Source organism: Choloepus didactylus, chromosome 7 (assembly GCF_015220235.1).
Source record: "Choloepus didactylus isolate mChoDid1 chromosome 7, mChoDid1.pri, whole genome shotgun sequence".
NCBI classification, from domain to species: Eukaryota; Metazoa; Chordata; class Mammalia; order Pilosa; family Megalonychidae; genus Choloepus; species Choloepus didactylus.
Window position 1 is genome coordinate 114,662,231 of NC_051313.1, and position 27,803 is coordinate 114,690,033.

The following is a 27,803-nucleotide window of genomic DNA, read 5'->3' on the forward strand; positions in this document are numbered from 1 at the left end:
CCTTTGCTTTGCCCCCATGTCCTCCTGAACCAAAGTTCAGGTTTAAGTGTAGAACAAAGGTTTAAGTGTAGAACAAAGCTATTTAACAAAGGTTATATATAGCTGTGAGAAACATGGTCAGAGCAGAAGGAAATGCATAAACTTTGACAATATCTCAACAGGTTTAATTCATAGAAATTGGGAAGTATAGGAGGAAATGAGGTGGGAGAAAGAGAAAGGTAAATTCTCATTTTTTAGAGCCTTTAACTGTGCCTTCTAAAAAGGAAACCTTACTAAAAACACTTTCAGTTTCTTAGTTTTCCTCACAATCTTAATTTCAGAAAGCTCTTTTGTCAACTAACATTTTTGGGGGTGTTGAATGGAAGAAATATCTACTTCATTGTTTTTTTCCTCTGTTAAATTCACCAAAATTGGCTTCAGCACTTTTATTTTTTAAGACAGCATAACTCTATAGCTCCATTTTAATAAAACCATTTCTACCTAGTCTTCTAGCTAGAAATATCCTAGAAATGTCTAGGTGGAGGTTTTCAGAAAATCACTCAAACTGTCTTTCAATTCTTTATAGTAAGAACATGGCATTTTCAGAAAATAATAGTCATTTTTCTAAAACATTAAGATTAGTGAAATACTTGTCTTCAACATGGTATCTAGGGGTTTGTAATTTTGGTTTATTTAAAAAGAGTAAAGGATATATGTCATGTAAGAGGAATGTGCAGTAATAAACTATAATTCAAACTGATCAAAAAATGACAGGTTGAAATTCAAAAATATTATCATGGGACAACAATTACAACTTCTACTAAAACAGCCTAGTCGTTTTAGGGTAGGACCTGTCGGGATGCTGCAGCTTCTGACTTAGGTAGACAATCCAGGGTGGGCATGAGGTCAGGGTTTCCCCACCAGGCCCTGCCTTTGACTGGAAGCCCCTTCAGAAGGTTCCAGCCAACACCAGGGGAGGCAGTAGCAGCAGTCCCAGGAAGGGGCTCCAGACATGATCAGGGGCCGAGTTTGGCTTTCTTGGCTTTACCTTTGTTGGCTTTACCTTGTTGGCCTTTAAGTTGTTGAGTTTTACCCTGGTTGTCTTCTCCGTGGTCATCGTTTCTGTAGTCATCTTTTCCATGGTCAGCTCTTCAATAGTCATCTCTTCAGTGGTCATCTCTTCAGTGGTCGTCTTTACCGTGGTCGGCTTAACCGTGGTCGGCTTAACCGTGGTTGGCTTAACTGTGGTTGTCTTTTCCATGGTGGTCGTTATCGTGGTCGCCTTTGTTGTGGTCATTCTTTCTGTGGTCGTCTTTACCGTGGTCGGCTTAACCGTGGTTGGCTTAACCGTGGTCGGATTAACCATGGTCGGCTTTTCTGTGGTTGGCTTTATGTTGCTCGGCATTCCATTGTTTGGCTTTCCCATAACTGACGGGATGCCTGATTCGATTTCTGGTTCAATGACTGGCTCAATGCCTAAATCACTGTCTGGGTCTTCAGGGATGACTTCATCTGTGGGAAAGGACAGGCTTTGCCTCAGCCTGGAGACAACTATTCCTGACCACCCACCTGCCCCACCAGTCATGCAAGGTGGTGGTCCAGCAGCCAGGGAGGAGGATCCTACTCAGAAGGTGCATGCTCCCACCTTGCCCAGACCATCCATGCTGGGGCAGAAAGCAGACATTCTGAAGCCAGGAGGGTGGGGAAGGTAGACGCCACAGGCCTTACCTGGCAAGGGTGACTGAAGGGTCGTGGTGGCAGAGGTGTTGGGGGAGCTGGGCAGGGACCTGGAGGAGGTGTGCCCCATGTGGGCCAGGGTGGCCTGCAGTTCATCTGGCTCATCCTGCGCTGCAAAAACTGAGGCCAAGACCTCACCCGAAGGAGGCAATGTGTGGGGGCCCCTTGTTTTTGCCTTCTCCTGGCCTTGGGGAAAGGGGTCCTGTATCCCTGTCAGGGACATCTCAGGGTGCAGTAATGTCTCTGGGCTCACAGAGGGTGCTCTTGCACTGCTGGCCATTTTGTCTGCTAATTTTGGGGTGGGTGTGTGGGTTGATTTGGGGAAAGTAATGGGTCTCTCATCCAAGGAGAACAGGCTGTGACTTGCCAGAAAGGAAGGCACCTCTGTTGTTAACAAAGATGGGGCCTCTGTTGCCATGGATGGGGGATATTTCGATGCTAAAGAAGATGGGGCCTCAATTTCTAAGGTAGGCTGAGCCCTGGTTGCCAGGGAGGCTGGGACCTCTGTTACCAAAAAGGAGGGACTCTCAGTTGCTAGAGAAGAAGGGACCCCCTGTTTCCCAGCCTCTGAGGCTACAGATGCCAAGGAGAATGAAGCCTCAGTTACTAGGGAAGGCAAATCCTGAGCCTCTTCCGGGTCTCTGATGGGTTCTGATAAGACAAACAAGGCTGTTATTAGCGCTGGAAGCGGGACCTCACAGTCCTCACCCCACTGCCGCCAAGCTCAGGCGACCAAATGTCCCTCCAGGACATGCGCACACCCTCTCTAGCGAATATGGCCCTCAGAGACAATCAAGACCATTTCTTATTAGTGACACACTTGGTCCTCTCAGCCACCATCCTGGTCCAAATCTTCCTCTCCCTGAGTTTGCAGTCCCTCTTCAGAAGGCTTCTCCACCTTCCTTCCTGGCTTTAACTCGCCCAAGGCATCCCTGGCCCTGCCCCTTTCGCGGCCTCTGAGCCCGCCCACCAACCTGGCTCCACCCCCTCTCCAGCCCCGTCATTCCAGCAGACCCTCTCCGCCGCGCACTCGGGGGCCGCCGGGGGCGTCCTCTGCCCGTCCCTTGGAGGCTGAAATGCCATCCCTTTGAATGACAGGGGGCAAGGAGAGCAGAGGGGCTTGGGAGGGGCTGCTGAGGACTCTCCCCTGCCAAAGCAGACTCCAGGATCCCAGCAAGGCTCAGCGCCCCTTCACCCCCACCCCCAGCGGCATCCCTGACCTCCCCCGACCCTGCCCCCCGCCCCCAAACTCACCACAGAGGCCGTTCACGCAGCGGTCAACGGAAGGGCATTGGGAGCACTGGGGCCCCTCTCGATAGGGCGACCGCCCTCTTATGTTGCCCCTGCAAAAGGCAAGGAGGGAGCTGGGGGAGAGTCCCTCACCGCCCCAACCTTCCCTTTTCCTCCAAACACAGACCTAGTCCCAGGGCGACCCGGAGTGTCCTGGGTCTGCTGCTTGCAGGTGACATCTCCCATGGGAGCCCTCACAGCTCTCCCCAGGCACAGGCCCTGACTGGCCTCCTTCAGCTTGGTTAAACTCTGCTGGCCTCAGTCCACCCCTGGACTCAGCTCACCCCCCAATTCCCACCCACAGGCCTCCATGGTACTCACGGGGGCAGGTAGTTGCAGACCAGCAAATACATGTTGATCTTATTTATGTTCTGCAATTTCTCACAAAAATACTTGCCACAGCCAATCTTGTTCGTGTTTGCCCAGATTATCTAAGGGAGAGCAAATCCCACAGTTTGGCTCTTCCTGGGTGGGGCGGCCCCTACCTAGTATCTCCCCACCCAGCCTTCCTGAATGAGAAGAGGAAATGCCAATGGCCTGCAAAATTTAGGTTCCTGAGGACACAGCTTCAGGACAAAACTACAAACGGGTAGGTTTGCCATGAGCAGTCTAATCTCCCTTGCCAACCACACACACCATTTCACCAGGCTTCTCTCCCTCTCGGAACCTTCCCTCAGTTCAGATCTGACACACCCTCAGAATTCTTGCAGATGCTTCCTAGAGGGCCCTGCATTTTAAACAAAGAGTATATTCAAAGGAATTAATCTCAAATGGCATAATTGGCATTCTCAAATGGCAACAAGAAAAGTCCAAGAAAGGGAATAAGAACCAGAAGAAACCTCTAAGAAATTCAACCCTCCCATCCCCCCGTCTCCCCCTTCTCCCCCAGTCATAAGTAAGCAGAGGCTTCATCTGCTTGTTTCTAGGTGTGGGTCTTCTAGCAGCCAGAAGAATTCAGTCTTATGTATAAAATCCAAAGCCAAACCAACCTTTATGTGCTGCTATGGGCTGAGACCAGCAGCCTCCCCTTGCCATTTTTAGACCAAGTCTACCCAGACCTACTCAAACTGAGGCAGCTTTTTGCTGAGAAGGGGCTCTAGCTGTTAGTTCTGCAGAATCCCCCAGGATTGGGGCCTTTTGCTTAAACTGGCTGAGGGTCCCCCAGGTATCACTCCTGAGCATCTATTTCCCAGACAGAAATGACCCCAGAGTGCAAGTGCCTCAGGGCCAGGGAAAGCTGCAGTGGGGCAGATGCACACTTGCTAGGCTCTGAGTGTTCCCTGGGGCAGGATGTGTGTGTCTGGGGGTGGGGAGAGGTGGGCAGGGTGTGCAGACAAAAGGGGGCAGAGAGGGCTGCTGGGCCCTACAATTTCCTGAACTGGGTGGGTGGTGCTGGGATTTCCTTCCCTAAAGATTAAGATTAAAAATATGACACAAAGAGGCAATGGAAAATAGAATTTGTGGAGATGGGTGGGAAAATGATAGCTTCATTTTTTTTCCTTTATGATTTTTGTCATGTAATATTTTGTACAACAAATAAGCATTGGGAGGAGAAAAAAAAATTCAGTAACACTAATTTTAACCACCCCCCCACACTTCTTATCTGAAAACCAAAATTTCAGAATGCATTGAGATGCCAGAAAAACAAAAGGTGACTGTGTAAGCAGGAAATGCTGTTAGAAGGCTCCCTGAGACCTTCACTCACTGACAGTTTATTCTTATTTTAAACACGAATTTGAAAAGCAACCCAACAATGCAGATTTTAAAGGAATTTCTCTATTTGTTTTATCAGTCCCCACAGATCAGAAATAGCAAATCAGGCACCACAAGAAATGACAAAAGAGCGACAGTGAGAGAAGGAAGTTGGGACATTCGGTGCAGGGGCGACTAGCCCTACATAACTTAGGCTGGGAGGGGAGGACGCAGGACCGCTTAGAGCCCGGTACAGTAGCACCCACTACAATGACTACAGTCCATGCAACTGGCGCTGTGACATCTACCTCTGTCTCTGAGAAGGAGGACAAAGATGGTGATTTTTAAAGAGTAAAATGAAAATGATTTGGGCAGTTTGAGAAGCAGACTTCTTCGGAGGCCTAGACAACACATTAGTTAGTTGCTGTAAAAGAAGGAGCTTTATAAAGGATTTAAGGGGGTTAGGGTGCTGACTCGCCCTCCTGAAGCCAGGATGCCGCCTGGACTCGCAGGTGGAGACAAGAGGTGCCCGGCGCCCGTTACCGGGTGATCCTGACCCAACACCACAAGACCTGGCTCAACTCTCCCCCAGGCCCTGGTCCAGGCCCCACCCTTCCAGGCGCGCACCTGGGTGTAGTGGCCGCATATCTTGCCTTTCTGGCATGTCTTCTTTTTGAAGTCGTAGAAATGGCGCTCGTTGTACCAATCGGCCACGGCATTAGGCAGGTGCAACTCCTGGGTCCCGATGATGTACAGGTTCTCGCCTCGCTGCCCACGATCCGGGTTGTGTTCCCACCTGCACTTCTGCGCATAGGCCTGTGCGAACTCGGCCAGTTCCTCATCCCAGTACTGTGGGGCAGATTGGGGAGGGAAGTGAGGCAGAGGCCAGAGAGGAAGGTGGGAGCAGGTGAGGATGCCCACAGATTCCATGGGAATCAGAGCACAAGGTTGGAAGTATGGTGGGGCTTCTGGAGTGGGGAGACCCTCTCATCACAGTGACTCTTGCCGTGGATCTGGGGAGGTGGGCTTCTATGGGGAGGTGAGAGGACACCACCTCAGGTAGTGGGTTTAGCCAAACGTGGGACAGTTCATCAACTGTCTGGTTTCAGACTTTCGCCTAAACTTTCTGAACTCTGAAAGGATATTGGGAAGACTGAGCCGATACTTGTGGCCACTATTTATATCGGTCATTGTAAAAGGTGAGCAAGGATGTCCTGTTCACCTCCCAGAGCTGCCTGAACCTGCTCTGAAGATCACAAGATGTTCAGTGGGATGTTTGGAGGCTGGGTTGTTAATTCAGCTTCTGCCCTCCCACACTCCAAAACAAAGGCATGGAAAAGAGAAACTACATTTTGTTGTGGGGAAAGACAAGCTATTCAGATTACTGAAGGATAAAGGTAAGCAGGAGAGGAGGCAGAGAGGTGAGCAGGGAACAGAGTACACAGAACCTTTTCGGTGAGGAACTAGAGGTTTATCCTAAGGCAGTGGGGAACCAGTGGGAGCCACTGAAGGGTTTTGAGCAGAGTCGGGCCCAAGTGTAGGATCAGTCATTCTGGCAGAGGGGCCAGGGATGGGGGGAACAGGTAGAGGCTGGTCCAGGAAATCCTGGGAACAAAAATGAAAGACTGAACCAGGGTCATGTCAAAGAGAGGGAGGAGGGAGAAGGTTCAAGGAAAATTCAACCTGCCTGAAGGTAATAGTGGTGATGATTGTATGTGGAGGCTGAGGAAGAGGGAAAAGTCAGTGATAACTCCCACCTGCCCCAACCTGGATCCATTCCCTCTTTTGTTAAACATTTTCTGAGCATTTAACTCTGTGCCAGGCATTGATCTAAGTGCTTTTCACATATTCACTCATTTAATCCCTGCAAGAGAGTTGTTCTATTGTCATCATCACCATTTTACAGATGAGGAAATTGAGGTACAGAGAGGTGGAGTAATGTAGCCAAAATCACACAGCTAATAAATAGCAAAAGCAAGATTTGAACCCATACCATCTGGCTCCAGAGTCTCTGCATTAACCACTACTGAGTTCCAGCCTGCGTCCTGCCCCCAACTGACCCTGACCCTGGTGTCCCCGCCCAGTCTTACCTTTACCCCTCCCCTGATCACTTCCCATCCGGCAGCATCCTTGGCTGCAGGATCCCCTCAATGTCTGAACTGCTTCCCACAGTACTGCCTCACCGCTGAGTCCATTCTGCCTGCAGGCATTTGTCGACCCAGCTCTCAACCAGCTCTTGAGCCAACATGACCAGAGAGGTTAAGGAATCAAAGAGATGGGAAAATGAGACTCAACTAGGAGTCCCAGGTTCACTGTTGCTGTTGGCAGAACAGGTAACAGAATCCGGGGATCCTGATTTGTTGTCTACAATTTCTGGTTGCCAAGGACGGTGGGGCTGTGAATGGTGAGGCTGTGATCTTTCTCATATGTTATCCTTTTCTGACCCTCGAGACAGGGACTGACAGCTACATGTTACAGATCAGGAAATGGAGGCTCCTGAAAGTAGAGGGTCTCACCCAAAGTCACAGAGCTGAGCTTAGAAATTGGGTCTTGATCCCGAGGCTCACTGTTTGTTTCCCCCAGTGAGACCAGGACTTGAACACCAGCCACAGGTTAACCATACTGCCCACCAATCTTCCCAGTCACCAGACAGTGGCTGGAGGGAATGGGCAATTCCAGCACTTAGGAAGGGTGGAAGGGATGAAGCTTAATCCTGAGCACTAACATCTCTGGACCTACCACCCACTCTAAGAAAATTTTACCAGTGCAGTTGAAGCCTGCCCCACCGTCAAATACCTCTCCCACCCAGACAGCGGTGACCACTGCCCCATATTTGTGCACTCTACTATATCTGCATGGGTTTCTCACCAGTATATCGATAGGCTTTTTGCATGTTTTAAGATTTCATGTAAATATACCTGATTGTGTAAATTTTTTTGAGATTGTATTTTTTTCTCCATTTAGTATTATATGTGAGTCATTCCATGTTAATACACATGTTAACTGTAATTATGACTCCCATTTTCAGATGAGAAACTGAGGGTCAACAACATTAAGTGATATGCCCCAAATCACAGGTGTTGTAGGATGCCAAGACAACATTTGGATTGCGTGATTCAGAGCCCTCACTGCTTCTGGTTTCTGTTCTCACGCCACCTCCTTGGTCCCTCTCTCCTACCCCAAGTTCCCGGACCCATCCTCCCACCCTGTTTTCCTGCCAAGAAATTAAATACCTTCCTGCCAAGGTATTAGGAACTTGCTGTGTTTCCCCTCCCTGGGGCACATGCCTTTTAGGATGTGCTGGGGAGGGGATGGGGCATCGGAGTGGAAGCCGGGAATTCCAGGCCTGGCTCTCCCAGCTGCGTGACCATGGGCAAGTCCCTCTCATCTTCAGATCCTTTATCTGCATAATTGTGCTGCTTGTGGGCAACTGTTCATTTTTATAGTATCAGGGACTCTCTGTTACCGAACAGAAAGATGACTTGCTTAGATCTTCCGGACAGGTGGGGAGGAGGGATTGTTATGGGGCCCTGGCCAGCACCCCCCTCCAATCTTGGCATACAAGTGTACCCAGCTGCACTCACCATTTTTAGCATGTATTTGGCTTCTGGTATCACCTTTGAACGGTAGAGGTTATGCAGTACCACCAACACGTCTTTCTCCTCAGGTCTGATGGCATATCTCATTCCTTTTGTGGCCACTAGCAAAAACAACAACCGCAGCAGGAGCACCAGGAGGCTTCGGGAGCTGAGCATGGTGGCCAGCCCTCTCTGCTTCTCCTGTGCAAGGTCTGGCAGTTGAATTTAAAGTCCTTTCCACACAAGCACCACCCTGGCTGGGGTGGGACGGGAGGGGCTGTGTCTGGAGGCCTCGCCTGGCTCACACAGTGTCCTGGGGAGGGCTGGGTGGCTTGAGTCTCGACCAGAGTTGAGTCCACACCCAGCATTCATCTCCCCTCAGAGTCCTTGGGAAAGCCTCCTTTCTCTCGGTGATAGGGACTCAGGAGAAGAGCTGTGTGATTTCCACAATCCCTCTCTTGTTGTGGACAGGTCCTGGAGGGGCAGAACCGTAGGCCATAGCCTCAGCAGAACAACTGGTTGCACGCAGGTCACACCTACTGGGCGCTGAGGACAAACAGAAGGAAAGAAACCATATGGGCCTTACCCCCAGAGGACTGGGCCAAGATGCAGAGCCTTGGATGGCTTGTGGAGGGAAGGAAGAAGGCAGGATGTGTTTGGTAAAAGGTTGGGCCCAACCAAATGCTGAATCTTGGTTCTGCCCTTAGCTAGCTGTGTTTTTAGTAGGTTTCTCAACTGTGACTGACTGACAACAATAGAACCTTCCTCACTGAACTGTATGGAGGATTAAATGAGATATAACATATGTAAAGCACCCAGGACGGTACCAGGCACGTAGTAGCAATCGTAACATGCTGTTGGCTGGCTCCTGACCCACTGTGGAGGCCGTGCCCCTGCTTATGGAAGAAGGGCTGAGGTGTTTCCCACTCTAGCTGTATTCTGGAGTAGAGATTTTCACCATGACTACAATATTCAGCTTCTCTGTGCTCTCTGTGCATGCATGTGCTTGAGGTGTTGGGGCCGGGACCAAGGCAATGGCCTTTATGAGGCATGAGGGCTGAAAGCTTGAGATCGGCTGAGATCCTTGAAGACAGCACCCTCAGTGAACAGGACCTCGAAATAATCCACCCACTAGGTTTGGAAAATGGCAAGAAAACTTGTCCCTGCCTAGGTCTTTGGGTGAAAAACAAAGCAAAAACAACAATTATGGCATTCTTAAATTGGCTCAGAGTGGGTGAGTTGGGGGGTGGGGGTGGGGGTGGGGGTGGGGGTGGGGTGGAGAGAATCTTGGCAGAGACAGGCAAAATAATGTGTGGAGGGAGCTTTAGGGACCCAGGGTCTTCGCCCACAAGAAAAATGCCCTTGGCTTCCTCTCACAATGAGAAATTACAAAACACATAAGGAACTGAATCAGCATGAGCAAGACCCAGCGAACACCATAAACAGGAGGATTTCTCAAAACTTGAGCTCATAGAACAATCTGGAAAAGAGTTTCAAATCATTCTGTTGAAAATGCTTAAGGAACAAAATGTGTAACTGAAAAGGGAGAAGGAAGACTTAGGGGATAGAGCAGAAAGGGTTTGGAAGAGAATAGAAGAATGAAGGGAAATGGGACTGTGTGTGTGTGTGTGGGGGGGAACTATTGTGGAAAAATGAGAAAAGAGGAGAGAAAACTGAGAGATCAGATTAGACCTACAGCCCAGAACCCTGGACAGCTGTCCCAGGGTGTTTAGCTGGTGAGGCTGTAAGATGGATCTCTTTCCTCTCTAGACAGGAGAACTAAGAGATTGCCTGGCAACATGAGCTTGAGAAAGAAATAAGTCGACTTAGGAGAAAACACAGACATCCTCAGGAATTAAAGCACTGAGACCTGGCCTGGAGTTTCAGGAGTAGAAGAACACAGTTCTCAGATGGATCCTGGGCAGGACCAGGTACAGGCACCATGGAGTATCCTAGTGTGGTCATCTCTGGGTCCTCTGCCTCCAATCATGGCTCTCTCCAGCAGGGAATAAGAGATTTGTAGGCTCAGCACAATGGGCAGCATCCATTCATTCACTCAATAAAGATTTACAGAGCTTCTCCATTGTGCCAGACGCTGTGCTAGATGGTCAGGGCAGACTGGGTCTCTGCAGTCACGGAGCAGCTGGTTCAGCTGCACGAGACCCACCAGGAAACAGACACAGTATTATGAATCAGTGTGCAATTACCAGCTGCGTGGCCTTGGGAAAGTTATTCCCCTGCTCTCTGCCTCAGTTTCCTCATCTGTGAATTAGGGCTCAGAACCTGCTTCATAGAATGATTGTGAGCATTAAAGGATTTAGCAGACAGATATGGATCAAAATAGGGTCAAGCACATTGTAAGTACTCTCTGCATTAGCCACTATTAATCCATTCATTACTAGTATTACTACAGGTGGGTAGTTTGCAGGGCCTCTAGTTGTAGAAGAGAATGAAATACCGCTTCTTGGCATGGCGTTACCTGTGAGGAGTAACAGTCTTGGCTTGAGGGGGCTTGAAGCTAGGAGGACACACACACCCCTCTGAGGGTCAGGGGTGCTGGTGCGAGCAGTGCCTGGGATGTGAACAGCAGAGGTGTTAGGGGCTGAACTGGGTCCCAAAAAATGGTATGTTCAAGTCCTAATCCCTGTCTCATGAATGTGATCCCATTGGAAATAGGATTGTAGAAGATGTCATTGTTAATATGAGGCTAAACTGGATCAGGGTGGGTCCTTAATAAGGAGAAGAAACTTGGACACAGACAAAGCGAGAAGACAGCCATGTGACAGAGGGCAGAGTTTGAGTTATGCCCCAATCAAAGAGCACCCTGGGTTGCCGGCAGCCGCCACCATAAGCCTAGAGACTTCAGAGGGAGCTCAGCTCTGCCAACACCTTGATTTTGGACTTCTAGCCTCCAGAACTGTCAGAGAGTGAATTTCTGTTGTTTTCAGCCACTTTGTTTGGGCACTTTGTTCTGAGAGCCCTACGAGTCTAAGACAGGAGACTCCTGGCAGAGGCAGAGAGGGAGGGTGAGATGGGCATGGAGCCTGGAGGCTGATCAGAGCCAGTCGGTGTGTTTGGGGACTAAGCACAGGTGCTGCCAGCAGAGCCCCATTGAGAGCAATGCTCCAGGTGCATGCGTGCATCCCCATGTGAGTCACAGAGCCCTTCGACGTGGGCGATCTCATTTACTCCTCATGACGCCCTGAGATGAGTCTCCTTCCCCTACAAGGTAACCAAGGCTCAGAGAGGTAAAGTGATTGCCCCAACATTGCCCAGCTAGTAAGTGGTAGAGCTGGCTGCACAGCAACACCATTTATTTAAAAAGCACTTATTTGGTGCTAAGTAGCAGACACCTTTCTAAGCAATTTCCTTCTATCAGTTTACTAAACACCTCTCTGAGATGGATACTATTGCATTCTCCTTTTACAGATACAGAAGTGAAACCAAGGTAGGTTAAGAAACTTGTCCAAGATCACACAGCTAGTAGTAGCAGAGTGCTCCAGAGAAAGCCCCTCTTGCCCCAATGCCAGGGCCTAGTTGGGGGGAGCCATCTGCCTGCATTGGGAGGGGTGTCTGGTGGCTGGGCTTGGAGCCACACTGGACACTCAGGTGGCAGAGCCCAGCAGGGAGGGATTGGTGCTCCCAGGCAGGGACAGTGGACAGCTGAGAGGGGACCAGGGACAAGGCCAAGGCAGATGCACGCCTTCAGGTCTGCCCAGGGCCAGCCCCACCCCACCTCCAGCCTTCTCTAATCCCACCCACAGTCTCTCTTCCCAGCCCCACCTCTCCGCACCTTGTTCCAATTTACAGATCCAAGTCGTTTTCCCTTGTTGTCCCAGTCTACAGAACTCAGTCCAGACTGGGGAAAATAACCTGTACCTAGGTGGAGGCAGCACAAGCATATGGATCAGTGATAAAGCTGGGACCAAAGCTGTGCTGTAATTTACTCAATTCCCAAGTTTAGACAGTAGGTTATTGGTCATTTTGGGGTCTTATAGACAACTGTGAATCACTCACCTTTGAGACAAGGCTTTTCCTATATTTTGAATATTCTTTTGTTAGTTCCAATTCTCACCAGTGTAGCTGAGACTGCTCCTTTGGCTGCATTCTGTGTTCTCATGGAAACAAAAGGTCACCGGGCACAGAATTCAAACCACCTGAGCTGCTGGGCTTTCCCAGGCCAGGCCACTTGATGGTATAACAAGAGTGGCACTGTTAAGGAATTTGCTTTAGTTTCATTACAGCGAACTCCAACCAAGTGTAGCAGAAGATAATTTTTAATTTAAATTTAAAATTTAAAGGGCAGACAAGAGCCTCAGATGGCATCAGAGAACAATGCCCAAGGTGGACATATGGAAGCCAGTCTACAAAATGGTGAAAATAGGCAGTTCTGAGTCAGGGTGTTCACAGAGAAGAAAGTGCCAGCCTTCTACTCCATATGCACTCGATGTATGCCTCTTCCCCTGTACCCCAACCTAACCACTGCCTGGAAACTGCCCTCCCGGCTTTTCAGACCATCTGTTTCCTCAGGCAGCTGTGCCCACCCTGTGTCCTTTACTTTGCCCCTCTCTCCTCCTGAAACAAAGTATCGCGTCTCATCTGGTTTAATTGTACAATGAAGGTTAAATAGCTGTGAGAAGAATTTTGAGCAGAAGGAAATGCATGAACTTTGACACTATCAAAACAGGTTTGCTTCATAGAAATTGGGAAGTAGAGATGAGGGAGGAGAAAGAGCAAGCTATAGTCTCATCTTCAGAGCCTTAAACTATGCCTTCTAAAAAGGAAACCTTACTAAAAATACCTTTAGTTTCTTAGTGTTTCTCATAATCCTAATTTCAGAGAGCTCTTTTGTCAACTAAGTTTTTTTTGGGGGGGGGATGGAAGAAATGCCTACTTCAGTTTCTTTTTCCTTTCTTAATTTCAACTAAAATTAGATTGAGCACTTTAATTTTTTAAAAGCATAACTCTCTGGTCCCATCTTAATAAAAGTATTTCTGCTAGGCCTTCCAGCTTGAAATATCCTAGAGATGACTAAGTGGAGGTTTTCAGAAAATCACTCAAACTGTCTTCAATTCTTTATAGTAAGAACATAACATTTTTACAAATATAATAGTCTTTATTCTAAAAAACTAAGATTAGTGAAATAACTGTCTTCAACATGGTGTCTAGAGGCTTTTTGATTTATCTGAAAAGACTAAAGGGTATATGTCATGTTGGAGGAATGTGCAGTAATACACTGGAATTCAAGCTGAGCAAAAAATGACATGTTGAAGTTCAAAAATATTGTCATGGGTTAGGAATTACAATTTCTAACTGAAAACAGCCTAGTTGTTTCCAGGAATTACGGCATGAAGGTAAGGGGTGGAATGAAGCTGGCAGAGCAGGAAGTGACGTGACTAGAGTTGGGCTTTAGAAAGATCCCTGTGGCAGCTTCGTGGTCAGTGAATGGGATACTGGGACCTGCACAGAGCAACAATTTGAGGTTGGCAGTAGAGTCCAGGAGTGAAACAGCACGGGTCTCGGCAGAGAGAGCATCAGATATGCCATGAGGAGGCAGAAGTTCTCCAGAGCTTGGCCCTTATCAGAAGTAGAGGCTGATGTAAAAGGGAGGAGCCCAGGATTGACCCCTAGCTTTCTATCCTGGGGAACCGAGCAGGTGATGATGCTATTCACTAAAACTAAACTCAACGGATGAGTGGGAGGCTGGTGGGGAAGGACAATGCATTCATGTGTTAGTTCATACCCTGAGAAGAAGACACCAAGAAGGAATCAGAGATGCAAGAGATTTATTGGGGAAAATGTCTGGTAAGGAAATTTGAGAGAGGAAATAGGAAGTAGACAGGAAAACTCTCAGACCATGATCCAGGTCAGATGCCTGCTATGGGAGACAAGGGTTAGGAAAGAGGACTGACTGGGAGGAAGTCTCCAGTTGCAGTGCTTGAAGTTCTAGGAAAGTCTCCCCAGGCCGAGGGTTCCCGCATGGGGCAGGAATGGTCGGGCTCTAAACCCCCGGGCTCAGCCCTGGGCTGGCAGCAGCCAGGAGGGTGTGGCCTTGGCTTGAATAGTGCAGTAGATGGCCAAGGGGCACAGTGGAGGCTCTCTCTTGAGGGGAGATGTGAGTGGCACATCCTCAAGGCTGCCACAGTTGTTTTGGACCTGGTGAATCTGAAGTGCTTCAGGAGAGCTGGGTAGAGATGACCTCCTGACACCTGGATATACACAGGCCTAGAGCTCAGGGACAAGTGTGTGCCAGGCCGTAGACTTGGAGGTTACCTGCTCACAGGCAGAAGGTGAAGCACAGAGTTGAGACCACCCAGGGAGAGTGCGTGGAGGGAGAAAAGAGGAGGACCCAAGTTGGAAATGTAGGGGAGACCAACAGACAGAAGTGGGAAGAGGAGGTTCCAGTAGGAAGAGAGTAGTGCTGCAGAAGCGCCAGGGAGGGAGGCATTTTCCACAAGCTATAGAGGAGTCAAGAACTAAGAGGACTGAAAACAGGCCTCTTTGCCACCTTTTCACATGGAAGCAAGCTCTCACTTTGTTACTGCTGAAATCCAGTTTTCGAGCAGGCAAATGAATAACAAACGTGGAGTGGAATGATTTTCAAAGAACATATATTAGGGTTGGAGCAAACAATGCACATTTTGTAAAAACAAGTACTTTAAAATTAATTCCAGACTTCTTGACTTATAATCCAAATATGTTAGCATCAATGAGATAAGTTGAATAAATGATGGTATATCCATATCATGGAATATGCAGCCATAAAAAAGAATGGGTTAGATCTATGCCATCTGACTTGAAGAGAATTCTGTGAGATACTGAGCAAGAAAAGCAAGATATATCCAATGCCTGTAACAGGACCCTATGTTTGGTAAGGCAATGATAAAAACCTTGTGTATAACTATGACTAAAGAGCAGGGAGAAAGTTATGGAAAGGTACGTGGCAGGGTATGACTGTGTATATATAACTCTTACCTGACCACGGAAAGGGGAGGAATAAGACACTAAACAGTATATATGAAATGGTCACATTTATACAAAATTATGTGTACATAGTTAAAATATGATTTCTTAAACTTGATAACTGCACTTAAGGTGATTACATAAGTGAATATCCTGTTTGTAGGGAATGTACATGGAAGTCTTATGTAGTCAAGGAATAGGATGTATGCAGCCTGCTCTCAAATGTTCAGAAAATAGATGATAGAATGATATGGCAAGGGTGGCAAAATATTAAAATTGGGGTCTCTCGGGGTGGGGTTGGGATATGTTGGAGTTGTCTGTATGAGGTCTGTATTATTTTTGCAAGGGCCCTGTAAGTTTGGAATTATTTCAAAATAAAAAGTTTAAAAAAGTATATGAACACACACACAAAAATGACTTAAATCAAACCTGCATTGAGTTAATTGAGTGTTGGAAGTTTCTTGGACTATCAAAGAAGACTGTGGCCTGTTACCTGGTGCAGCTGAGGAGAGTTAGTGAGGGGGAATCCTCCAGGCATGTCCAGCGGGTGGGAAGGAAAACAGGGGTCTCATTTGACTTCTGAGCAAAGTGTAGGGATGGCAGAGGGTATTAACAGATGGAATGAGATTTGAGAATTCATGGGATCAGCTGATCAGAAGCCATGTGGGCAAAGGGCTAGGGTGGGGATAAAAGAAGAGGCCGTGAACCTAAGGGAGTGCCAGGCTGGATGAGAATGTTAGAGAAGACTAAGGCCGGGTGGGGACAGATGACTGTAAGGTCCATAGATGAGTGACACTGCAGGCCTGCCTCACCAGTAGGATGTGGCTAGAAGTCTCCTAAGGATATGCGGAGAAGAGAAAATTGAAAATTAAACAATGACACCAAGTACAAGAAAGTTACCAATCAACATAGACACTTTTAATTAGAAAAAGTAAAAACTTTCTTTACATAAAACTTTACATACATTCTTTACATGGTGGAAGTCTTTACAAGTTTGCAGTACATTAAGTCACTGTCAACGTTCTGCACTGAACATATTTGAATGATGTACACCATTTGGAGCACGTGTGGTTGGGACACTTGTCTGACCAGCGAGTCTGCTTCTCTTCGCTCACTGGGACTGCCCGGGCCCCACACCCTGGTTCCCTATGATGAACTGCAGTTGTCCCAGGCACCTGACTCTGATGAAGGTGGCAGAGAGGCTGAGCACCAAGTTGCTAGCTTACTTGTGCCTTTCTAGTCTTTTCCTCCTCCACCCCAGCATTTGTTACTAACCCTTCTCTAGGAGGGAGGCAGGAAGAAAAGACAATTGCCATCATTTGTCTGAGTTAAAACCATGGGAAGGAGCTTGGAAGGAAAGCCGCCTGTGAGGAGGAGGATGGGGCTCTCTGGGAATATCATGTGTCTGTTTCTTCCTGTCACCAATTCTCACGGGTTAAAAGTTTGTTCCTGAAAGGATTTAAAATTCTCTACAGGACTGCAGTGTGAGGAATGGGACGCTGCTAAGCTGAGAGTAAAGGTGGCTTCACAGGATGACACCACCTACCCCATAGAGCTGTTGTGAGGATTAATGAGGCAAATTAAGCCTGGCAAAAAGCAGATGCCCCAAATCCTCATTTTTTTTTTTATGCATGTCTTTATTACTCATCTACCCATACACTGGAAAAAGGGAATGTCATTCATAAGGTTTTACAATCACATGGTCACACGACAAAAGCTATATGGTTATACAATAATCGAAGATCAAGGCTACTGGATCACAGTTTCAGGTATTTCTTTCTAGCTATTCTAATACACTAGAAACTAAAAAGAAATATCTATATAATGAGTCAGTAGTCATAATCATTTGTTAAATTCTAATTTCATCCTCCATCTCATTTGATCATTCTCTCAATCTTCAGGGATATCTGGGCAATGACCATTTTAAAACTTCTTTGTGTTGGAAAGGGGTGTTGACCTTATGCGGTGGAGGAATGAAACTGGTTGATGTCCTTGGAAAGACTGGTACTTCTGGGTTTCAGGGCTTATCTGGCATAGAAACAACCTGGAGGTCTTAAGTTTCTGAAAAAATAAACTTACTAGGAAAAGCTTTTATAGAGTCTTAGATGGAGCCCAGGGTATTCTTTAGAGTTTTCAGGGATACTGTTGGTTGGGGCTTAGCATACTGTGGCAATTGGCAGTATCTGATGAAGCCTGCATAAGAGTAACTTTCAGAATGACCTCTTGACTATTTGAAATCTCTTAGCCACTGGAACTCTATTTTGTTTCTTTTCCCCCTTTTGGTCAAGAAGGCATTCTCAATTCCATGATGCCAGGGCCAGGCTCATCCCTGGGAGTCATGTCCCATGTTGCCAGGGAGACTTACACCCCTGGGAGTCATGTTCCATGTAGGGGGAATGGTAGTGAGTTTATCTGCAGAGGGGTCTTCGAGAGGCCACATCTGAGCAACAAAAGAGGTTCTCTGGGGGTGACTCTTGGGCATAATTATAAGGAGGCTTAGCTTCGCCATTGCAGAAATAAGCTTCATAAGGGCACTGACTCCCCAATTTTTGAAACTTACAACTAAATTGGGTGCTTACAGCTGCAGCTCCTTCTTCAGCTGACTGCTGACTGCCTGATGCACAAAGTGGGGGAGGAACAGTCCCCATTCCAGAACTACTGCATTTCAACTGTTCTAGGGCTCCACTGAGTATTATGTAACATTTCTTCTCTCCACTATTCTGAAAAAGTCTGGACAGTTCATGGTCTCCAGAGAGAGAGAAATGACGGATGTGTTTAGCTCTAATGCCTAAATTATGCAGGGCAGGGAAACCAGACATTAAGGGAGCTGGGCAACAGACAAACTGGCTGAGGATCTCACAATAAGGCCAGGGTTTAAGCCATAGTACATGCAGAGTGGGTGGAGTTGGATGTGATGCATGAGAGAAAACACCTGACAATCTTCCCTGAGACTTCTGTGGAGCAGGCAGCTGGATATCAGGGGCCTGAGGGTGAGGAGGGCAGGGAGATGTGTGATTCTGGAGATACAGCCCATCCCCAGAGCCTCCCATTTTTCATTTGCTAGAGGACTGTCCTCAGAAGCACTTTCACTTTTCTAGCTTCCTGTTCCTAACAAGCATCAGCTCAGTACACAATATCTGAAGGTCCAAACACGGACAGAATCTCAGCCTAAAATACTATTTTAAATAAAGCATACCTCTGGCACTCCCTTCCTTCAATGAACTGTAGCGGGCAATGGGTCACCACTGAAAGTTAATAAGTGTGGGACTTGAGAACTCCCTAGGAGAATCCCACCCACCCCCCCATAATTAGGAGAGCTCAAAAGACTAAAAGACCCCTCTATTTAATAACAGATTCTCAAAAGATGAACAAAATTCCCTCTCTCCATGCAACCCGGCACGCAGCTGCCCCTCTCCTTCTCCTACAACTTGCTGGGCAAGATTAGCAAATTTGCTTCAGGGTTTTGAAAGTTCACTATGGAAGCCACTGGTTAGTGAGCAAATGCTCATTCCAAACTATATTAAAATGACTGAGGCCATCACCTGCAGCTAAGTAACTTGAGATGTTGTTTTAAAGTAATTGTTCCTACACTGAGTCCTATGCTGGATTTTGGAAGAAGGAAACGGAAAACCGGGAACTGAAAAACAAGTGATGTAAACTCCAAGGGAGTCACAACTGGAATGCTCTGGTGACACATCTGAAAACATGTGGAGATGGGAAAATGGCCGGACACAGTTGTGTTCCAGCTATACATACTCTTAAGGAGTTTTCAAATGGGGAGGGAAAAAGTGAAAGATGTTTACAAAATTCATATGGTTAGATTTCCTCCTCCATTTCTATCCAAAGTAGTTTTGAAAACAAATGCTGAAGAGATCCTGACTTGCTGACCTCCATCCCTAGGTTCTCCTGCCCCAATGGGGCATACCCAAGTCAATTAAATGTACATCTCTGTTACGTGGCCCCATGTCATACAAGCAAATAATGGGTTATGGAACCAGAGGACCTGGGTTTGAGTCCCAACCACTTACCCAATGGCAGTTAGCTCTTCTAACCCCGTTTCTTTACTTGTAAAATGAGGATATAATAATACCTACCTTACAGGATTGAGTGAAGATTAAACGAGATAACACATAATGAGGTGCTTTGTAAGTTGGAAATGACAGGACAAATGCTATTATTCCTTTCCCTGAGAAAATGAACCCAAATCTGTCCATGTGATAGGCTGTTTTATATTTCACTGAATAACTAGATTCTGTTTTCATAAACCATTAACATTTTACTCCTCTCTTTTTCTAAAAAACTGAGGGAGGGGTGTATATAATCCCTGCCTCTTTTAAAACACCAGAAAAGGAGTAGTATCCATTCAATACCTGACCACTGGAGAGCTCAGGACATTTGGACATAAGTGTTTCAGACTGGTGCCAAAGCAGCCTGTCTCTTCAGTGAGCTGATCTCTGAGAATGTTGAGTCTTTGCTCTGGGAACCTACAAGCAATCTGAACCTAACCCATGGGGGGAAGTTACTGTCATGTCACCTCATGGTAAATACTCAACAAACTAATGAGCAAGGCCATCTTTTTAGAGCCCTAGTGTTTTGTTCTTATTGTGGTGGTGGAAGTGAGGAGTTGGTTATGTGGTCCTATGATCCCTCCCTGACCTTGTCTCCGTATCGTGATGACCCTCTTTCTCACACCAGGTCATGCAGAGGGACTTTTGCTGCTTCCATCTAGCGACTGAGGGCCAGGCGAGTAGGGGAAATCCTGCGGCACCACCTACCCACTAGTAAGGAGCTGGCAACCCCAAGCCATTCCTGCAGGACTAGTCAGTGGTAGGTTCTGCTCATCAGAATTACCTTGAAAAGCAGGTGATTTATTTCTGGCTACCCACTAAATAAGAGCAAGAAAATCCACCTTGGAGACTTTCTCCTCTAACATAAATCTATGTTCAAGTCTGAACTGGATAGATTTTAAGTGAAATGAGAAGTTATGCACAAAAATCTCTACTTATCTGCTCCTATAGGCATTCTTTATAGAACTGAAGAACTGCTCATGGCTTAGGGGACTTCTCTGGGCATGCCTTGGAACACCAACACATGCAAGCTTGGGTTTCTTAATTTTCCAAGTTTTGCGCTGAAGTGGGTATTTGATGGATTTAAGTTGTGAAGTGCAGGAATGAAATGTGGAACACAAGGTAATGCATAAAAATGAAGCAGAAATCTCAATAATCTAAACAATTGCTTTGCTCCTAAGGAAAAAGCTCTTTTGTTAACTCAAAAGGCCTAATTTAAGAAAACTATGAGAGGCCTCATTAAATAACTTGTTTATGTATATCCTTCCCTATGTTCAGCTGGGTCAAGGGCACTGCAGGAGGCTCTAAAAGCTTGCACAAAGCTGGCCTCTAAATGATCTCTCCGATTTAAAACCTCTTAGCAGCAGTGTGACTTTTATATATAAAAAAAGTTTTGTTTTTCCTGTATTAATCCACACAAGCGCTGATTCTTTTAATGAAAAATTCCCTCAGGTCTAGTCTATCCTAGTTTCATTCAAGTCCATGGAGGAGGCTCTAAGTGTTTCCAAATGAATCCATAACCCTGAGTTCTGTGAACTCTGCTTGTCCTTTATGACCCCACAAACAAACAGGCCATTCAAGTGCTCACACCCCCGCCCACAGCTGCTCCTAAGATGCACAAAGAGTCTGGGAGGTCAGGAACTCCTCCAAGGGTGAAGAGGACCCTACAAGGGGTCACAACTACCTTCACTCCTACAGCCTACTCTGGTCTGTTAACTCTGACGTAGAAATTGACCATATCCATTTGATTTCTGCCATTCAGAATCAAAGGCAAGTATGGTTTTCTCATCTTGGCAATGGCATGGCATGTGGATAGGTATCTTGCAGTGAATAAAGGAATCATAAATGAAAATAAAGGAACTGGGAGTGAGAAAAGAGTGTCCTTATTTACATCATTTGATTAGTATATACTAAAGCACTTGGAAAAAACAGTGAGCATAATGAATCACCCAATCAAAAGAACATTGCTTTATATTGTTACAAAAAATAAAAAGACCTCACCTTGCTTCCCAGTACAAAGAGAGAAATCATTTTAAGACAGAGCATCACATAGTCGTACATCCTGCTGGCAAATTCTTCAGATCTGGAGTTCCTCCCTCAACCACATTACAACATCAGCTTGACACATCTGTAAAACATCTTCCCTGCAGAAATTCAGACCCTAAAGATCAAACCCAGGGAGGTACCCTCTCCCCAGTTCAGCCACTCTAACTCATTCCCCTCTGAAGATACTTGGAAAATGCAACCCAGTCAACAGAAGTGCTGCCTCAGCAGTAAAGTGCCTGGCCTGGGGAGGAAGGGGGATCAGGAGCCAAACTTCTGAGAAACCAATCAGATAGGCAAGGGAGAAGTGGGCGGGGCAAGAGATAAGAATCTGATAAACTGGAGAAAAGGATTACCTTAGGAACTACCATTTCAAATTATGATCTGATTCCAGCCTGGCATCATGGAGACTCCAAGAGCCATGGACACTAGAAAGAAGTACACCTCCCAAGTGCAATTCAGGTTATTTAATCTTTTTTCAATGGTTCTAGGTTCTGTTCTACTTGGAAAACTGCAATGATTTCTTTAATCAGGCATGGCTTTCCAAAAAAGAACAGGATGATGTGGCCAGGAGGACAGAAGACAATTAGAATTGCTTGGTAAAGGATGGCTCTGAAGTCAGGACCTGCTGGCTGCCATCTCTGCAGCCAGGGACCTACAGAGGGGATCGTGCCCATGCCAGTGAGGGAAAGCATCAGCCTCAAAGCCTGGGTGTCAAAAGACCTGGAAAAGCCCAGTCTCTCACAGAAGAGAAGTTGGCAAAGCCCTGGCCAAGTAGGCTGTGCAGAAACCTGCCTAAGCCACGTCCAGGAGGCACCGGGAGGCTGGGCCCTGCCCAATGCCCCCAGCACAGAGCTGGTGCAGGCACACATGCAAAGGGCAGGTAACTAAGTAACCAACCCCTGGAAAGCAGTTTCATCATTTTGTTTTTATTTCCCCCCTTTCAACCTAATCTTCAGCTCTTAAAGCTGTTTGAGCTATCGTTCTTGTTTCCTACAGTTCTAAGAGGATGGTTCCATCGCAGATGACCAAAGGCTGGATCCCTCTGGCTATAATGGAGACCTTCCAGTGGGTGGCATCGGCATAGCCTTGAAGGGAAACAGCAACAGGGAAGCATGTTAATGTCAGGGCCTGGGCACTTCTGTGGGCAGGAGCAAGGGGGTCTGCCAGAGCCTGCCCTCAGCATGCACCACCGAGTCAGAGACAAATCTTGCTCTGAAGTTCTTCTGGCTCTTCCTGGCATAACATTCCTAGTTAGCATCAGTCCTTTCTGGAACCTAACATCCACTATCACCAACCCTCATCTGGGCAACTGAGAACCACAATCCAGCAGGTTTACAAAGCCAGGGTGCTCTAGACAAGGCTGGGGGTCGGCATCAATTCTCAGACTCAGATCATTCTTTTCGGCAAGAAGATAGGATGAGTTCTGAGGGGGAGTGGGACCCTCTTTCCATTTCTCCTGAAGTGATTACAATTTCATTACGGAACACCCAGATTAGTCCAAACCAGTATTTCCAAATTGTGTTAGGCCAACAGTAACGTCCTGGAAGATATTCCAAGGAAAAAGGGTTCCATGGCCAGGTAGGTTTGGGAAACACTAGGTTCCTCCAAGGCTTTCTGGATCCTTTCATGCACTAATGTACACTCCGCATCTACAAGACAGGCACTTCCCAAAGTCAAGGAACTCAAGAACTCTATGTGCCAAGAGCTTTTCCAAGGAGCTTCTGTCCCCATACCTGGGGTTATGAGTGATCTGAGGAAACACTGAGCACTCATCTATGTCACGTGAGTGGGCTGGGAAGGTAAACCTGAAAACTTAAAACGCTTTACTAATCTCTGGATGGTAATTTTTCTAGCGTACATCATACTTTCCCTACCCATCTTCAAATTGAGAAAATGTATATAATTTAACCTTTACTTGGTGACTCAAGAAAGGAGACTACGAACAGTGTAGGCCGTACAATAAAAATTGATGGGGCACTCAACAGCATCAGCCTCTGATGCTTGACCCCTATGTTATTCCTGAAAAAGTTTCCAATCTAAGGTTTTCTGGTAATCCAAACCCCTGTCTCCATTTTTCAAAAATGACAACAATGACAACATGGAACCTGTTTGTCAAAGTGCTGTTTTTAAGGGTTCCTGAGGTACTGGAGTTGCCATCTGTCCTACAACTTCAGAATTATTCCAGGACCCTCTTGTCAGGGTATGTTTTCTTGTCTTCATTTTTAACTATGGCAATTGTGGCCATTGCTTCTACTGCCACTGCTTCAGGGTCCCACTGTTCTTCCCCACCTTCATTCTTCTCCCAGACTTTCCTTCCTCCTCTTCTTCTATTTGGTTTCCCATCCTTCTCAGCATTCATGTCAAGTAGCTGGCCCTTCTTACAGACACTGCCAACCACAGGACTCCTTTCCTTCTGATCAGCAAACCAACTAGTCCCAGCACTGTAGGCTATTTTGGACTCTCTGTACCAGGGCTGGATGCTCAGGTCTTCTTTGATCACCGCCAGAGACCTTTTCTTCTTCCCTAATCTAGAAATGGCAATCTGGATGCTTTGGGGAGCTAAGTTGTTTTTGTAGTTGTCTAAACTGTTAGTCATTTGTAGAATATACTACAGAAATTTTTCCAAGTACAAGTACACACTCCAAACCCAAACATGTCATGTTAGACTTTTGCAACAGTCATCCCTTGTGTAAGAGTCTTTCCACTTCAGGAAAATAGGTTCAGAACAATTTCCAAACAAGAATCCTTTTTTTTGTAGCAGTTCCCAAGGCCCAAGGGCCAGGCCAGCTGCACTCCATTACCAGTTAATGCTTAATTTCTATGCTATTTTTACTTTTTAACTTCCAAATTGAAATATAATTTATGTAATCTGGAAAGCTTGGCATAGTTTGCAGTCCACCCTGTATGCCCAAATGAGGCAAGAGGTTTCTAGGGATTTGGGGTCTTTGGAATTTGGGGTCAAATGAAAATAAATCAATTGGAAGAATAGTCTGGGCTCTGCCAGGGACTCCAGGCCTCTCCAAGGTTTTGTGAGGCAAGAAAAATTGGTTCCCAATGGTGACAGTTGCTGATTTAGTTGTTTCTGCCAAGAAAATTGCTGTCAAACTGACTGACTGCTGCTGACAACAGTTGATTCAAACCTGTTTCTTTGGAACAGATTTTCAGAATATAAAGCATAGATCAAGTCACAGTTGGGAAAGCATAGAGCCAGAGTCAAGGGTAAGTCATCTAGAGGGGGCTATGACTTGGCTGTAGGATCCACAGTGAAGGTAGTATGGCTTGTGTGACTGTTGTCCTGACAGACTGCTTATGTTGTTTTATGAGAAAAATGGGCATATAAAGGATCTTCTCTAATCTTGAATTGTCCCTTTTCTGGCTTGACTGCATTAAAGCAGAAATTAAGACATGATGCCTTGCCTGATGGACAGTGAGGCCTTGGGATTGTCATTTTTCCTCTCTGAGTCTCAGTTTCCTCATCTGCAAACCAAGGGTTTGGTCTAGATATTTTCCAGAGTCCCTTCTAACTTGAAGTTTCTATAACCAATGGGCATGTAAATTCTAAAAGTTGTATGTATAACAAGAAATTCCTCTCTGCTACATTTTCTCATTATTTGTTCCATTTCTAAGCTTAAATATTAACCCCATTACTAAGAGTCAGAATGCTATTTCTGACTCTACCTAATGGAACATTTGTGAAGGCAGTATTTGATTCTTGGAATAACTTTTGAGCTGAAAATTAAAAAGACCCTGTGGGTGACCTTCTTCCTGTGTTCTACATACCGATGTCCCCTGGTTCTAGCTGCATCGACACAGACTGGCAGTGTCTTCGGCACTGGAAAGGAGGAATGAGCTGCAACATGGCCTCACCCCTGCCAATGGTAAACAGGTCATGCATTCTGTTCATCTGGAGGAAAGAACAGGGGGAGGAGAAATTAGAGAAAGAAATCAAAACAAAACCAGGGAGGAGGAATAGTACACAAAAATCCTTATACACATGGCTCTGAGTTTCCTAGTAGCCTAAGTAAAGGAAAAGAGAACCAACAGTGCAATTCACAATTATGTCCAAAAGACAAAAACCAACTAGTTTCTCCTAAGCATAGCGTCTCCTGGTACTGAGACCAGAGTAAACTCTCTTCCATTGATTCTCCTAAGGAAACACCATGTGATTTAGGGGCGACATCCTCAACAACAGCCTGATAGGAAACAGAGCCCAGCAGCGATCTGGGGGCATGATCTTCTGAGGATCTGGTTCAATCCAGACTTTTTAGAGAAAGACGTGGTCTGCATAATCTTCTGAGTAATCTTCCATGGACGTGATTTCTTACTACCAGGGTTTTGATAAGAATTGAGCAGCAAGTTCTAGTTACACTTCTGTCAAGACGCAAGTGAGAAGATATACCATGCTACTGGCTAAAACTAATGACAGTAAGATTGAGCTCTGATTTTGAAAACTAAGGCAACAACCAGGATATGCACCTGAACAGGTAACTACTACACTTGTGAGGGTTTACTACTGACATTAAGTGCAACCTCCTGTGTGCTGGGCAGTGAGCTATGAGCCAGGGGATGGGACTAGGGCAGGGCAGGGAGTAGAAAGGGAAAGGTGGGTCTTGCTTGGGCTTCTCTCCTTACCTTGATGGTGAGAGAAAACCCCTAGAGCCTTGCCTCCCCTCTCCTCCTAGGGCAGCTGGATCAACTGCAGTAGGGGTCAGAAGTCTGACTCCTTAGGTTGTGTCCTGGTCTCCTCTTCACTACTTGGGGCCTCCAGAGCCTTGGGTTTTGGCCCCACCTTTCCCTGTCCTCAACCCTGGTCTCCCTGCTGCTCCTACTGATGCTGTTTCACGACAACACCAGAGTCATGTTAACTGCTGCTGTGATGGCAGGAGGAGTGGATGTCTTGAGCTGGCCTGCAGTTGAATGGTACTAATACTGGCTGAAATGCTAACATCTGCAGTCCCGAGAAAATCCCAGAAGACCAAAAACAAGCAGATGTATCCCTCTTTTTCATATAGGCCTGAGAGGGGGTGCAACCTGCTGACGTCCTGGATGAAAAGAAACAGACATTAACATGAAGCTGGCCAGCTCTAGGCAATACTGTGGAGTGGGTAGACTGGGCCTCAAAGCCCATCACCTCTTACCCCAGTATCTGTTAACAACCTGATCCCCACCTTCCTGCCTTCTAGACCAAGGCTCCCTCTTAGACACTAGGGCCCACAAGTATTTACTAAGGACCAGAGTCCAGGGATGCAGACAGGAGGGACAGGTAGCAAGGCTGGGGAGAAGGGAGAGCTTGGGTCAGGGTGAGGAAACAGATGCTCTAAGAAACCAGACTCTCAGGATCTTTGCCTATTTGGGCCACTCCCTTTCCCAAAACATGCTCAAGTTAACCGTAACAAGATAACTTTGAGAAAGTGGGATAAACTTTAAAATCTGAGGCAAGAACCCAGCAACTCCACCTCACTGCTGGCAGACAGAAGTTCTTCAAAATTACTGTTTTTACAGGCTTTTAAATTCCTTTAACACAATTCAGGACATTTGGAGCCAAACAATAGTATGAAGAGGTGGAAGTCACAACCCAGAGTTGGTAGGGGTCACAGTTTGGGCAATTTAAAATTTTAACAAAAGAAAATTCATTCTTTTAATTCTCCCAAAACCATTCCAGGCTTAAAAACTTTCTTCAGGAATAAGAGATTCAACAAAGGAGCATTTCAGAGAAAAGTAAACAAACAAAAACACAGAACAGCCTTGCCCGGCCCACTGGCACTGACGAAGTCAGTGCAGGCTCTGGTCCCCATGGTGCCACCCGCTCTGTGCTTGCTCTGCCGCCTACGGAGGTGGGCAGTGTTGGGGGTTGGGGGGCTTTCCACCCAAACTGGGCTGACTGCCTTGGGCATGTGCCTATCTACCCCATGTCCAAGACTCTCCCCAGGTTTCCAAGCTTTTTGATTTTCCATTCTCTATCTGAAGTCTCATTTGTTTGTTTCTGGGGAAAGCCAATGTGGGGGATGGGGGGCCCTCTTATTAATTAGCTCTGTGGCCTTAGGAAAATTTTCATCTCTCTAGGATGGTTTCCATATCTGCAAAATGAAGAATCTGGACTATTCTCTCATATACCATTCATTTATATCTTGCCTATTCTATAAAAGGATTTAAGGCAGGAAGGTCAGACTAACCAAAATCTCAGGTCCCTTCAAATTTTAGCATTCTACTTTTTTTAATGAACAAAAGTAGCTTACCTCCAGGAGGTAAGGGCAGGAAACAGATTTACAAGATAACCAGACCATCTGTAAATACACCTTCCTGAAAATGCAGGCTAGTTCAGATCTCTGGGCCAGCAGCTGTAGGGAAGACCTTTAGATTATATGGGCGTCCTCTCAATTCACCCTCTAAACTGATATGCAGAGAAGGCCCTGATTATGGCATCAGTCCAGGCCCCAAATTCTAAATCTAA

At 46.5% G+C, this 27,803-nt stretch overlaps 2 protein-coding genes across 4 annotated transcripts in view; both read right to left on the bottom strand.

Annotated features, from left to right (window-relative positions):
• Positions 1-142: 142 nt before the first annotated feature.
• On the bottom strand, positions 143-27,750 carry LOC119539163 (peptidase inhibitor 16-like). Of its 3 annotated transcripts, XM_037842403.1 has the most exons (8): positions 27,589-27,750; positions 25,133-25,256; positions 8,283-8,822; positions 5,326-5,547; positions 3,328-3,437; positions 2,971-3,059; positions 1,708-2,367; positions 143-1,491 (listed from the first exon to the last, which is right to left on the bottom strand). In XM_037842403.1, the coding sequence occupies exons 3-8, from the start codon at positions 8,451-8,453 to the stop codon at positions 929-931; spliced, it is 1,815 nt and encodes a 604-aa protein (XP_037698331.1). In that variant the 5' UTR covers positions 8,454-8,822; positions 25,133-25,256; positions 27,589-27,750; the 3' UTR covers positions 143-928. The 3 variants fall into 3 exon arrangements, with proteins under 3 accessions (XP_037698331.1, XP_037698332.1, XP_037698333.1); XM_037842404.1 differs by lacking the exon at positions 1,708-2,367 and having other exon boundaries at positions 27,589-27,745; XM_037842405.1 differs by lacking the exons at positions 3,328-3,437; positions 8,283-8,822; positions 25,133-25,256; positions 27,589-27,750 and having other exon boundaries at positions 5,326-5,512.
• The window catches only part of C7H6orf89 (chromosome 7 C6orf89 homolog), a 47,367-nt gene continuing 40,823 nt past the window's right edge, over positions 21,260-27,803 (bottom strand). The window contains exons 7-8 of the mRNA XM_037842407.1: positions 25,133-25,256; positions 21,260-22,437 (exon numbers count right to left, since the gene is read on the bottom strand). Of these exons, the coding sequence (XP_037698335.1) occupies positions 22,343-22,437; positions 25,133-25,256 (219 nt within the window). The 3' untranslated portion in view covers positions 21,260-22,342. The remainder of the gene's footprint in view (positions 22,438-25,132; positions 25,257-27,803) is intronic.

What these genes read in the sequence shown, in the direction of transcription:
- LOC119539163 (XM_037842403.1), bottom strand. Translation starts at nt 8,453, where the DNA reads ATGCTCAGCTCCCGAAGCCTCCTGGTGCTCCTGCTGCGGTTGTTGTTT. An exon ending in CCAAATACATGCTAAAAATG is followed by an intron (nt 5,548 to 8,282) that starts GTGAGTGCAGCT and finishes TCTGCCCCACAG; the next exon opens with TACTGGGATGAGGAACTGGC. An exon ending in CTGCGTGAACGGCCTCTGTG is followed by an intron (nt 2,368 to 2,970) that starts GTGAGTTTGGGG and finishes TTGTCTTATCAG; the next exon opens with AACCCATCAGAGACCCGGAA.